This window comes from Podarcis filfolensis, assembly GCF_964270895.1.
Source record: "Podarcis filfolensis genome assembly, chromosome: 3".
NCBI classification, from domain to species: Eukaryota; Metazoa; Chordata; class Lepidosauria; order Squamata; family Lacertidae; genus Podarcis; species Podarcis filfolensis.
Genome location: NC_139606.1, coordinates 116,689,965 through 116,703,429, shown reverse-complemented (window position 1 = coordinate 116,703,429; position 13,465 = coordinate 116,689,965). Strand labels below are relative to the sequence as shown.

The window sequence follows — 13,465 nt, the reverse complement described above, 5'->3', positions numbered from 1 at the left end:
ACAACCGGACCACTTCCTCTGTCCCAGATGCAACAACACATGTCTCTCCCCCAGATCTCACTCCCAAAGACACGCTTCCATGGTCTCCTAAGACAGACGGATGCCAACCAACCAACATTCCCTCCCCTCCCCCTCCTGGTGCCCCTTGAAGTTGGCTTGAGGGCATTGGGAGGGTCCACCCCACCAGATGAAGAGAGAGGAGGTCTTTCCATCTGGAAAATGGGAATGCTTGCAAAGATTTACTTGAAAATGAGTGCCATATAGATAATAAATTTATTATTTTATGGAATTGCCCCACTTACACAAAGATTAATACCCATCATTTAAATACACAAGAAAATTGTTACAGAAATGAACAGAGCAATGTGTAGACGATCACGCTCCCTTTCTCTCTTAGGGTCCAGTGTGCTTTGAAGACGTAGCTGTTCCTTTCACAGAGGAGGACTGGGCTTTGCTGGATCCTGACCAGAGAGCTCTGCAGAAGGAATTCAAGGAGGAGAATCGTGGGATCGTGGCCTCTCTGGTAAGGCTCCCTGCTGGATCATAAGATCAGTTTTGAAATTCCATACAGATCTCTGAAGGACAAACCTCCTCTATTTTGAGGGAGCCCAATAGCGCCACCTACAGCACCTGAGATGGTAACACACCCACAACTCTCCTGGAATGGAAAACTCTCAATAGGAGATGTATTTCCTGTTCTTTCTGGGAATATTTTTCCACCAGTCCTGCCTTTTCAAACCATGATGAGGCTGTTCTGAGCTGCCCAGGCCTTCTTCAATGTAGGCTTCAGAGATCTTAGGGATGTGGAGGTACATCCTGTCAATTTTCTCTTTCCCTTTCTGCATCTCTCTGTTTTTGGTTGAGCAAAGAAATGACTGAGCTTGTAGTTGGAGCGGATTCCATGACTGAGCCAAATTAAATCCATCCCTGGAAAGAGCCAGGCTTTTTGAATCTCCAGTTCCCATAAATAAGTTAGCTAATACCAGCCAAAAAAGGCAGTAACTCCCTTCCCTTCTTCCTCTGTCACAAGTATTTATTTTCATTGTTCAGTCATTTCAGGCTCAATTTCTTCCTCAGGCTAGGATTATTATTATTATTAATGATAATACTGCCATATGACAGCAGATTGTAGGTAGTGAATTGGAAAGGAAGAAGAAAGGAGACAACAAGATAATCCACACATTGGAGAACCCATATAAATATTCAGAGTGGGGAGAGAACTTTAGTTAGAGCTCCCAGTACACTTCCCATCAAGGAAAGCTCTTCATTCAGAAGGAGAGCCTCACTTCACAAGAAAGAACTAAGGGGGGAAAGAAATTAGTGCTTGAAATGTGGAAAGCTTCCTTCGCAGCTCCACCCACAATTCCCATGAGATACTTAATACAGGGGAGTGTTTGGAAAAAGCTTCATACAGGTCAGAAACCATATCAGTGCTTGGAATGTAGAAAGAGCTTCATTCAGTTGGTGAATCTAATTTTCCATGAAATATTTCCTGCAGGGGACTGCTTAGAATGTGGAAAAAGCTTCACCTAGGAAACCAGTCTCAATTTCCATTAAATAAAACACAGCAGGGATAATCATAGAATTTTAGAAAATGGTATAAGGCATATGGTATAACTAGTTTTAGGAAACTTCATGAAGAATTAAGGGGAAAGATAGCATTGACCTGGAGTAGTTAGAAAATTTATGGTCTCTCCCCGAGTGCCAGGGACCCTCCTCCAAAAAGAGCTTTTTTTTGTTGGAATTATTTCTTTTTTTCCAATTTTTGGCAATTAATTGGCAATTAATGTTCTCACTGCCACTGTGGCGTAAAGAAATACTTCCTTATGTTCTTTTGGTATATCTGCATCCAATATTCCCAGTAAAAAGGCTTCTGTTTTGGGGGCAAGATTTTGTTCAAATGTTTTCTTTAGTTCTTCATACACCGTATCCCAGAAGCACTTGATTTTATCACATAGCCACCACATATGCAGAAGTGTCCCCTCTACTTGGTTACACCTCCAACATAATTTTGATTTTCTTTTATACATTTTACATATCTTGGTTGGTGTTAAATACCATCTATAAAACATCTTTATCAAATTTTCTATTATTGCCTCACAAGCCGTAAAATTCCAACTCTCCTTCCATAATTTTTCCCATGATGTTAATTGAATAGGTTTACCTAAATCCATATCCCATTTGATCATTACCGCCTTTACCTGTTCATTCAGATCCTCCCACTCCAATAAGGTTCCGTACATTTTAGAAACTACTTTTGTTTTGTTTTGTAATAATTCTTTATCCAATACTGAAATTGCAAAACCCTTTTTCTTGTCAGCTTTGAAGACCTCATTTATTTGGTGGTACTGGACCCACCCTGTTAGGTGGTGTTTATTTCCACCCTCAGTTTGGTCAGACTCATGCTGGTAGCTTCGAGAACACTGTCCCACAATCTCGTCCTCTGTTGCCCCTTCTCCTTGTGCCCTCCATCTTTCCCAACATCAGGGTCTTCTCCAGGGAGTCTTCTCTTCTCCTGAGGTGGCCAAAGTTTTGGAGCCTCAGCTTCAGCAGCTGTCCTTCCAGTGAGCACTCAGGGCTGATTTCCTTCAGAATGGAGAGGTTTGATCTTCTTGCAGTCCATGGGACTCTCAAGAGTCTCCTCCAGCACCAGAATTCAAAAGCATCAATTCTTCGGCGATCAGCCTTCTTTATGGTCCAGCTCTCACTTCCATACATCACTACTGGGAAAACCATAGCTTTAACTATACCGACCTTTGTTGGCAAGGTGATGTCTCTGCTTTTTAAGATGCTGCCTAGGTTTGCCATTGCCTTTCTCCCAAGGAGCAGGCGTCTTTTAATTCCGTGACTGCTGTCACCATCTGCAGTGATCAGGGAGCCCAAGAAAGTAAATTGTCTCAGTGCCTCCATTTCTTCCCCTTCCATTTGCCAGGAGGTGATGGGCCCAGTGGCCATGATCTTCGTTTTTTTGATGTTGAGCTTCAGACCATATTTTGCGCTCTCCTCTTTCACCCTCATTAAAAGGTTCTTTAATTCCTCCTCACTTTCTGCCATCAAGGTTGTGATATTTCTTCCGGCAATCTTAATTCTGGCTTGGGATTCATCCAGCACAGACTTTAGCATGATGAATTCTTCATATAAGTTAAATAAACAGGGAGACAATATACAGCCTTGTCGTACTCCTTTCCCAATTTTAAACTAATCAATACTTCCATATCCAGTTCTAACTGTAGCTTCTTGTCCCACATAGAGATTTCTCAGGGGACAGATGAGGTGATCAGGCACTCCCATTTCTTTAAGAACTTGCCATAGTTTGCTGTGGTTGACACAATCAAATGCTTTTGCAAAGTCAATGAAGCAGAAGTAGATGTTTTTCTGGAACTCTCTAGCTTTCTCCATAATCCAGCGCATGTTTGCAATTTGGTCTCTGGTTCCTCTGCCCCTTCAAAATCCGGCTTGCACTTCTGGGAGTTTTCAGTCTACATACTACTCAAGCCTGCCTTGTAGAATTTTAAGCATAACCTTGCTAGCGTGTGAAATGAGCGCAATTGTGCGGTAGTTGGAGCATTCTTTGGCACTGCACTTCTTTGGGATTGGGATGTAGACTGATTTTCTCCAATCCTCTGGCCACTGCTGAGTTTTCCAAACTTGCTGGCATATTGAGTGTAGCACCTTAACAGCATCATCTTTTAAAAGTTTAAATAGTTCAGCTGGAATACCATCACTTTCACTGGCCTTGTTATTTGCAGTGCTTTCTAAGGCCCATTTGACTTCACTCTCCAGGATGTCTGGCTCAAGGTCAGCAACCACACTACCTGGGGTGTACGAGACATCCATATCTTTCTGGTATAATTCCTCTGTATTCTTGTCACCTCTTCTTGATGTCTTCTGCTTCTGTTAGGTCCTTTCCACTTTTGGCCTTTATTATGGTAATCTTTGTACGATCTTTCATGTTTCCAATTTTATTGAACAGATCTTGGTTTTTCCCATTCTATTGTTTTCCTCTATTTCTTTTCATTGCTCATTTAAGAAGGCTATTCTTTGGAAATCTGTATTCAATTTCTTGTAGGTCTGCCTTGGATTCATATCAAGATCATTCTATCATTTTTGAGATTGCATCCTAGTACAGCTTTTGCCACTCTTTTCTTGACTATGAGGGCCACTCCGTTTCTTTTACGGGATTCTTGCCCACAGTAGTAGTTATGATGGTCATCTGAACTGATTTTGCCCATCCCTGTCCAGTTTAGTTCACTGATGCCCAGGATGTCAATATTTATTCTTGCCATCTCATTTTTGACCACATGCAGCTTACCTTTCAGCTTTGGCCCAGCCGCTTCATCAGCTCTGAATCTACTTGGGTGTAATCCTTGACGCCTCCCTTCCAAGGAGGCGCAAGTTACAGCAACAGCCAAGGCGACATTTTTCCACCTTCGCCGCATCAAGCAGTTGGTCCCTTACCTTTCCTGCCCCGATCTGGCAACAGTGATCCATGCGATGGTCACCTCCAGGCTTGACTGCTGTAATTCGCTCTACGCGGGGCTGCCTTTGAAGCTGTCCCAGAAACTCCAGTGGGTGCGGAATGCTGCAGTGAGGCTCCTCACGGGGTCTATGCCATGGGAGCATATTCACCCTGTGCTTTTCAAGCTGCACTGGCTCCCGGTGGAGTACAGGGTCAGATTTAAGGTGCTGCTTTTGACCTTTAAAGCCCTTCACGGCCTAGGACCCTCGTACCTATGGGACCGCCTCTCCCGGTATGCCCCACGGAGAGCCTCAAGGTCCATAAATAGCAACACACTAGAGGTCCTGGGCCCTAAGGAAGTTAGATTAGCTTCAACCAGAGCCAGGGCCTTTTCAACACTGGCTCCGGCCTGGTGGAATGCTCTGCCTCATGAGACCAGGGCCCTGCGGGATCTGATTTCTTTCCGCAGGGCCTGTAAGACAGAGTTGTTCCGCCTGGCCTTTGGCTTGGAGCCAATTTGATTCCCTCCCTCTCTTTCTTTTTTCTTTTCCTTCTCCTCCTGCGATGAGGCTACATTTTAATATTTTAATGTTTCAGTATTTTAATGTTGTATTTTAATTTTGTTTTTAAGTTGTAATCATTCAACTTGTTTTTTATTATTGCTTGTAAGCCGCCCTGAGCCCGGCCTTGGCTGGGGAGGGCGGGGTATAAATAAAAATTATTATTATTATTATTATTATTACTTGTACTTGTCCTCCGCTCTTCTTCAGTAGCATGTTGGACGCCTTCCGACCTGAGGGGCTCATCTTCCAGCGCCATAACTTTTATATGCCTGTTGTCTTTGTCCATGGAGTTTTCTTGGCAGGGATACTGGAGTGGCTTGCCGGTTCCTGTTCCAGGTGGATCACGTTTAGTCAAAACTCTCCACTATGACCTGTCCGTCTTGGGTGGCCCTGCACAGCTTAGCTCATAGCGTCTCTGAGTTATTCAAGCCCCTTCGTCACAACAAGGCAGTGAAAGTGGCCCAATTCAATTCCATAATTTTCTTTCCCCCAGTTATTGCTTCCTGAGGTGAAATCCACCAGGGGGTTTTGAGTTCTAACACCACTTTTATGTTTTTCCCATACTCTATATATCAATTTTCTTATTATATGATTAAAAATTGATTTCTTTCCATGTTTTAATATAATTGTCTTTAAATAGGTTGGTGTTTTCATTTGTCAGCCAGATTCCCAAATACTTGGTTTTATTTACTATTTCCAATCCTGACATTTTCTTTAGTCCTTCTTTTTCCTGTGTTGACATATTTTTTGCTAGCATACTAGTCTTATTTTTATTTAATTTCAATCCTGCCACTTCCAAATTCAAGGATTTTCCTTATTACTTTTGGTATGCTTTCCTCCAGATTTTCAGTAGTTAGAATTAAATTGTCTGCAAAGGCCTTCATCTTGTGCGACGTCTTCCCCATTCTTAGACCTTTTATGCCTTGGTCACTCCTTGTTGTCATTGCTAAGAATTCTAGTACCGTAATAAAAAGTAGAGGCGAAAGGCGGCAGCCTTGCCTTGTCCCCTTACTTATTTTAAATTCTTTTCTTATTTCACTATTTAGTATCAATTTGGCTCTCTGATTTCAATATATTGCCTCAACACCACTAATAATATTTTCTCCAAGTCCTGTTTTTTCCTGTAGTTTTTTTCATGGAGCTCCAAGAGATGTCAAAGACCTTTTCCGTGCCTATTAGCTTCAAAATGGCTTTTTTATCTGATCTTGCTTCTAAATATTCTAAAATATCAATTATGTTTCTCATTTTATTGTGCATGTGTCTGCCTGGTAAGAAGCCAGCCTGATCTCTGTGTATTATTTCATTCAATACTTTTTTTTTAATCTCTTGGCTAGGATGTTGGCAAATATTTTATAATCATTATTGAACAATGATATAGGTCTATAATTTTTGATTAGTGTCGGAACTGCTCTTTGTTTGGGTATCAGTGTGATAAATGCTTCTTCCCATGATTTTGGTATTCTTCCTTCTTTTAAAATTCCGTTCAGTACTGTTGCATTGGTTCTGATAGTATATCTTCTAACTTCTTGTAAAATGCCGCCGAGAATCCATCCGTACCTGGGGACTTTCCTATCTTTGCTTTTGAGATTGATTGCTGCACCTCCATCATCGCTGTTGGTACATTTAGTTGTTCTATTTTCCAATCTGCTATTGTCGGGAGTCTATTTTGTGCTATGTATCATTCCATTTCCTCTTGGTCTTCTTCTTCTGCATGGTAAAATTTCCTATAGTAATTTAATTTTTCTTTGCATATTTCTTTAGGATCTTCAGTTATTTTTCATTTCTCTATTACTCTCTCTTTTTTTCTTTTTCTTCAATTGCCATGCAAGTAGCCTACCTGATTTATTGGAACCACTGGAGAGGTATAGAAACGGGGCTTTTGTTCGGAAGGGGCCGCCCCATTTGTGCTTCTCCAGGGGCAGGATAATATCTAGGGCAGGAGAATCCCTGCAGGGCCTCTGAGGCTTCCTTTCCTTCTTCCTCTCTCCCAGGACCCTGCAGCTTCTTTTGGCTCCTTGACTCCTCAGGAAGGATGAAAGACACAGATCCTGCAAACCTAGTGAGGATGGAAGGGGGAAGATGGACGGTTGACCTGGTCAGGTTGTCTCCTGCATCGCTCCCCACAACTTCTGAGCGTTCCCTCCCAGGGACCTCCGAGAAATCTGGTGAGTTCCAAGAGAGTGGAGATGGGGACCTGGATGGATGGAGCCAGAGAGGTATAGGGGCTTGCTCAGCTAGGGGTGGGGGAAGGCAGGCAGGCGAATGGAGATGGAGAAGGAGAAGGGGAGCACCTTTTCGGGCTCCCCCATCTGCCTGCCTGCATGCCTGCCTGCTCCTTGGTCATCTGCAGGCAATTTGAGCTAGGAATAGGTCACAGCTCCCCGGCCACCACCGCTCAAAAGGTCTAAAACCAGTTCTGTGATCTGAATGCCCTGCCAATGTCAGACAACTCACTGATCCCGCTTTGCAGTTTGAATGCAGATGGGGCCTCTGTGTGTTGTCTTTTTCCTTTTGGAATAACTTTTTATTTGCTTTTAAAAACAAGGAACATAGGACTAATAAATGATACAAATACGTAGACTAAGTCTTCGCATGCCATTTGCATATCAAAATAGCGGAATAATTTTGCTGGAATATCTATAGCATATGGTTCATCATTAGTGGTCGGTGTATTAGTTCTGGGTTCATGAATTGGTTTGAACTGAGTTATAGTCACTTTTCCTCTTCTGTTGCTAATGAAACAATACAGAGTTGGTCTCCTCATGGACATGGGAGGGGGGTTCAAAGAGAAGAAAGCGATTTACGTATAAATTTAAATTTAGACCAACCAGATTGAGGCAACAGCTGACGGGGAGTGTTCAGGTGAAGATGTTGCTGTTTGTTTCACAGACAAGGTGTCGATGTTCCATACATACCTGTATGTAATGAACTTCAACTCTTTGGCTGGAGACCAAGAGCATCTGGGATTCTAACATCCCCCACCGTGAACCCAGAATGGAGGGATATCAACTGTTTCCTCTGTGAATGTTCTTCGTCTAGTCATACCTTTTAAAACAGTGACCAGGATTCTCTGAACCACCCAGGCCTTCTTAAATGCCGGCTTCAGAGTTTTTAGGGAAGTTGATGTAAATTCTGTCAGGCTTGTTGTTTTTGCTTCTGTTTGCATTTGATTGACCAAAGAGATGACTGACTTTGGAGATGGAGTGGATTCCAGGATTGAGCCAGAACAAGATCCATTCCAGATAAAGCCAAGCAATATGTCAGTAAATACCAGCCAACAAAGGCAGTGAAAACTATAGAAAGGCCCCACATCTAACTATTTTTAGTTCTTCCTCTATCACAAGCATTCATTAACTTTGTTCAATGATCTGGAGCTCCATTTCTTCTTGAGGCTCTAATTCGCTTCTCTCTTCATTGCAGATGGTGATGAATTGGAAGGGAAGAACAAGGGGGAGCACAACAGAATCCACATAGAGTGTGGAGAGAACATCCGTCAGAGCTCCCAGTCCACCTCCTGTCAAAGAAAGAGCTTCGTTCAGAGGGATGGCCTTACTTCACATGAAAGAGCACAGAGTAAGGAGAAACCCTATCAGTGCTTAGAATGTAGGAAGAGCTTTAATCAAAGCGCACATCTCACTTCCCATCAAAGAATTCATACCGGGGAGAAACCCTATCAGTGCTTGGAATGTGGGAAGAGCTTTCGTCAGAAAGGTGGTCTTGCTTTGCATAGAAGAATTCATACAGGGGAGAAACCCTATCAGTGCTTGGAATGTGGAAAGAGCTTTAGTCAAAGTGCAAATCTCACTTCCCATCGAAGAATCCATACAGGAGAGAAACTCTATCAGTGCTTGCAGTGTGGGAAGAGCTTCAGTCAGAGGCAAAGTCTCACTTCCCATCAAAGAATACATACAGGAGAGAAACCCTATCAGTGCTTCGAATGTGGAAAGTACTTCCGGGAGCAGACGCAGCTCACTTTGCATCAAAAAACTCATACAGGGGAGAAACCCTATCACTGCTTAGAATGTGGAAAGAGCTTTCGTCTGAGTGGTGAACTCACTTCCCATCGCAGAATTCATACAGGAGAGAAACCCTATCACTGCTTGGAATGTGGAAAGAGCTTTCGTCTGAGTGGTGAACTCACTTCCCATCAAAGAATTCATACAGGAGAGAAACCCTATCAGTGCTTGCAGTGTGGGAAGAGCTTCAGTCAGAGGCAAAGTCTCACTTCCCATCAAAGAATACATACAGGAGAGAAACCCTATCACTGCTTGGAATGTGGAAAGAGCTTTTGTCTGAGTGGTGAACTCACTTCCCATCAAAGAACTCATACAGGAGAGAAACCCTATCAGTGCTTGCAGTGTGGGAAGAGCTTCAGTCAGAGCCACAGTCTCACTTCCCATCAAAGAATACATACAGGAGAGAAACCCTATCAGTGCTTCGAATGTGGAAAGAACTTCCGGGAGCGGAGGCAGCTCACTTTGCATCAAAAAACTCATACAGGGGAGAAACCCTATCACTGCTTGGAATGTGGAAAGAGGTACACTAAGAACTCCCATCTCACTTCCCATCGCAGAATTCATACAGGGGAGAAACCCTATCACTGCTTGGAATGTGGAAAGAGCTTTCGTCTGAGTGGTGAACTTACTTCCCATCAAAGAATTCATACCGGGGAGAAACCCTATCAGTGCTTGGAATGTGGGAAGAGCTTTCGTCAGAAAGGTGATCTTGCTTTGCATAGAAGAATTCATACAGGGGAGAAACCCTATCAGTGCTTGGAATGTGGAAAGAGCTTTAGTCAAAGTGCACATCTCACTTCCCATCGAAGAATCCATACAGGAGAGAAACCCTATCAGTGCTTGCAGTGTGGGAAGAGCTTCAGTCAGAGGCAAAGTCTCACTTCCCATCAAAGAATACATACAGGAGAGAAACCCTATCAGTGCTTGGAATGTGGAAAGTACTTCCGGGAGCGGACGCAGCTCACTTTGCATCAAAAAACTCATACAGGGGAGAAACCCTATCACTGCTTAGAATGTGGAAAGAGCTTTCGTCTGAGTGGTGAACTCACTTCCCATCGCAGAATTCATACAGGAGAGAAACCCTATCACTGCTTGGAATGTGGAAAGAGCTTTCGTCTGAGTGGTGAACTCACTTCCCATCAAAGAATTCATACAGGAGAGAAACCCTATCAGTGCTTGCAGTGTGGGAAGAGCTTCAGTCAGAGCCACAGTCTCACTTCCCATCAAAGAATACATACAGGAGAGAAACCCTATCAGTGCTTCGAATGTGGAAAGAACTTCCGGGAGCGGAGGCAGCTCACTTTGCATCAAAAAACTCATACAGGGGAGAAACCCTATCACTGCTTGGAATGTGGAAAGAGGTTCACTAATAGCTCCCATCTCACTTCCCATCGCAGAATTCATACAGGGGAGAAACCCTATCAGTGCTTGGAATGTGGGAAGAGCTTCAGTAAGATAGGGAACTTCACTTCCCATCGCAGAATTCATACAGGGGAGAAACCCTATCAGTGCTTGGAATGTGGAAAGAGCTTCACTGATAGCTCCAATCTCATTTGCCATCGCAGAATTCATACAGGGGAGAAACCCTATCAGTGCTTGGAATGTGGAAAGAGCTTCACTAATAGCTCCGATCTCACTTGCCATCGCAGAATTCATACAGGGGAGAAACCCTATCAGTGCTTGAAATGTGGAAAGAGCTTCAGAAGGAGCTGCGATATCACTTGCCATCAAAGAATTCATACAGTGGGGAAACCAAAAAAGAGAAATAAAAGAAAAAATATTAAACAACCCTTACAAAATACAATTGTATAGAAAAGAGAAAGGGGGGGATATAAACTAAAAATACTGTTTATGACATTTGTATGATATATATCATATCATTCGTCAGCACATAGAAAGGCAGGCTCCCCCACTTCTCCCCTGCGTGACCCCCTCTTCTCCCCGTATCCCACCCATAGAGATCCTTCCCTGCGTTCCTTGCACGTCCCTCGGACCTCCAACTGTCCTCTTCCTATGTGTGTCCTCCTAAATTCAAAATAAAGGAATCTTAATATAAAATATTAAAAATACTAAAAAAATAGATGATGATGATCATTTATTGATACCCTTCCCATCTGGCTGGGTTTCCCCAGTCACTCTGGGCAGCTTCCAACAAAATATTAAAATACAGTAATCCATCAAATATTAAAAGCTTCCCTAAACAAGGCTGCCTTCAGATGTCTTCTTAAAGTCTGGTAGTTGTTTTTTCCTTTGACATCTACTGGGAGGGTGTTCCACAGGGCAGGCACCGAAAAGGAAACACCCATCTCCGTCTGAAAATCATTTGTAGCAACAATTATTCATAATTTGCAATCCAGAATAAACCCAGCTGTATTTCGTATACAGTGGTGTAGTGCTTAAGAGCGATAGATTCGTAATCTGGAGAACCGGGTTCGCGTCTCCGCTCCTCCACATGCAGCTGCTGGGTGACCTTGGGCTAGTCATACTGCTTTGAAGTCTCTCAGCCCCACTCACCTCACAGAGTGTCTGTTGTGGGGGAGGAAGGGAAAGGAGAATGTTAGCCGCTTTGAGACTCCTTCGGGTAGTGATAAAGCAGGATATCAAATCCAAACTCTTCTTATCCTCTTCACCAAGATGACACTTTCCCTTCATTCCCCCCCCAGCCCAGCTTTCAAATCTTAATCAACTCAGGCAGTGCAATATGACTCTTATAAGGATCATCTAATAATCCAAATTAGTATTTCTCCAGTTTCTATAAAGCCTTTTAAAAACTGTTCCATCAAATCTCAGCCAAGTCACAATGGAAAATTTTGGTCTCTTATAATGTTCATCCAATCCTGCTTCCTCTTCTTTCTTCTTTCCCTAATCTTTGGACATTTCAATCCACTGGGGATGGGGAAGAAGGCATCTTAATTCCTTTTCCCCAAATGAGATCATAGCTTGCCTTGTTCACCGTTTCAGGAGTTGCTTTGCATCCTCTTTTGTTGGCTGTACATTTTTCTCTGCCACTCATTCCCACACCAGCTCAGCCCAAATTTGTCTTTCCCTGGGGCTCTTTCTGTCCCCTCCTGCTCTTCCCTCGCCTGCTCAACACAACCTTCTGCCTCTCCCAGCGACTCCTTTCCAACGACTCCCAGTTTATGACCCACACATTCCCCTCCATCTCTTTTTCTGCGTCTTCAGTCCCAAGGTGCTCCATGTCTGCATGGAGAGCAGAGCTGCAGAAGCTTCTTTGGAGTGGATGCATCTGGTTCTCCTTAAATCACGCAGAGGCAAAGTTCATTGGCAAAAGAAGAACTTTCGACTAAAGGTTTCTCAGCTTTTTCAAGGGATCCTTATTAAACTTGGGAATGTCTGCATGTGATCCCATCTCTACAGCTCACAAAAACACCAGAGAGAAGGTGGGCTGGAGCCTGAAAGGCGAAAGCATTGGCCTCGAACGCAGGCCTCAGGAACGCTTTCCCCCATGGAGACCTGGGACCCCTTCTCCTTCTGAAGGGACCTCCGAGGTGGAAGCCAGGGTGGATCAGTCCCTGGACCTTGGAGGCGAGTCCAAGTGCTACGTTCCACACACTTCCCCTCAATAATGAGTGGCTGAATATTCAATTTACATTTCCTAAGTCCACAATAATCTCTTTTGTTTTCTTTAAGCTAAGGAGTAAGTTGTTCTTCCTGCACCACTTCCCCAGCTGCTCAACATCCTTCCTATAGGCCGCCTCCCCCTCTCCAGCCGTGATTAAACCAACCACCGTTTTATCATGTTGTTTAGTTGTTTAGTCGTGTTCGCCTCTTTGTGACCCCCTGGACCAGAGCATGCCAGGTCCTTCTGTCTTCCACAGCCTCCCGCAGTTTGGTCAAACTCATGCTGGTAGCTTTGAGAACACTATCCAACAATCTCCTCTGTCGTCCCCTTCTCCTTGTGCCCTCCATCTTTCCCAACATCAGGGTTTTTTCCAGGGAGTCTTCTCTTCTCATGAGGTGGCTAAAGTCTTGGAGCCTCAGCTTCAGGATCTGTCCTTCCAGTGAGCACTCAGGGCTGATTTCCTTCAGAATGGAGAGGTTTGATCTTGCAGTCCATGGGACTCTCAAGTGTCTCCTCCAGCACCAGAATTCAAAAGCATCAATTCTTTGGCGATCAGCCTTCTTTATGGTCCAGCTCTCACTTCCATACATCACTACTGGGAACTATACACACCTTTGTTGGCAAGGTGATGTCTCTGTTTTTTAAGATGCTGTCTAGGTTTGTCATTGCTTTTCTCCCAAGAAACAGGCGTCTTTTAATTTCGTGGCTGCTGTCACCATCTGCAGTGATCGTGGAGCCCAAGAAAGTCAAATCTCTCACTGCCTCCATTTCTTCCAGGTCTAATAGTTTGGGCACCAATCTATGCGGAAGAATAGTATTAAATGCAGAAAGTCTACAAATAACA

At 43.6% G+C, this 13,465-nt stretch overlaps 1 protein-coding gene across 2 annotated transcripts in view; it reads left to right on the top strand.

The window, feature by feature from the left end:
- The window catches only part of LOC310758531 (uncharacterized protein), a 56,701-nt gene that overhangs the window by 24,664 nt on the left and 18,572 nt on the right, over positions 1 to 13,465 (top strand). For both annotated transcript variants that reach the window (XM_083605107.1, XM_083605106.1), the window contains exons 2-3: positions 398 to 523; positions 7,014 to 7,187. In XM_083605107.1, the coding sequence (XP_083461233.1) occupies positions 7,055 to 7,187 (133 nt within the window). In that variant the 5' untranslated portion in view covers positions 398 to 523; positions 7,014 to 7,054. The remainder of the gene's footprint in view (positions 1 to 397; positions 524 to 7,013; positions 7,188 to 13,465) is intronic.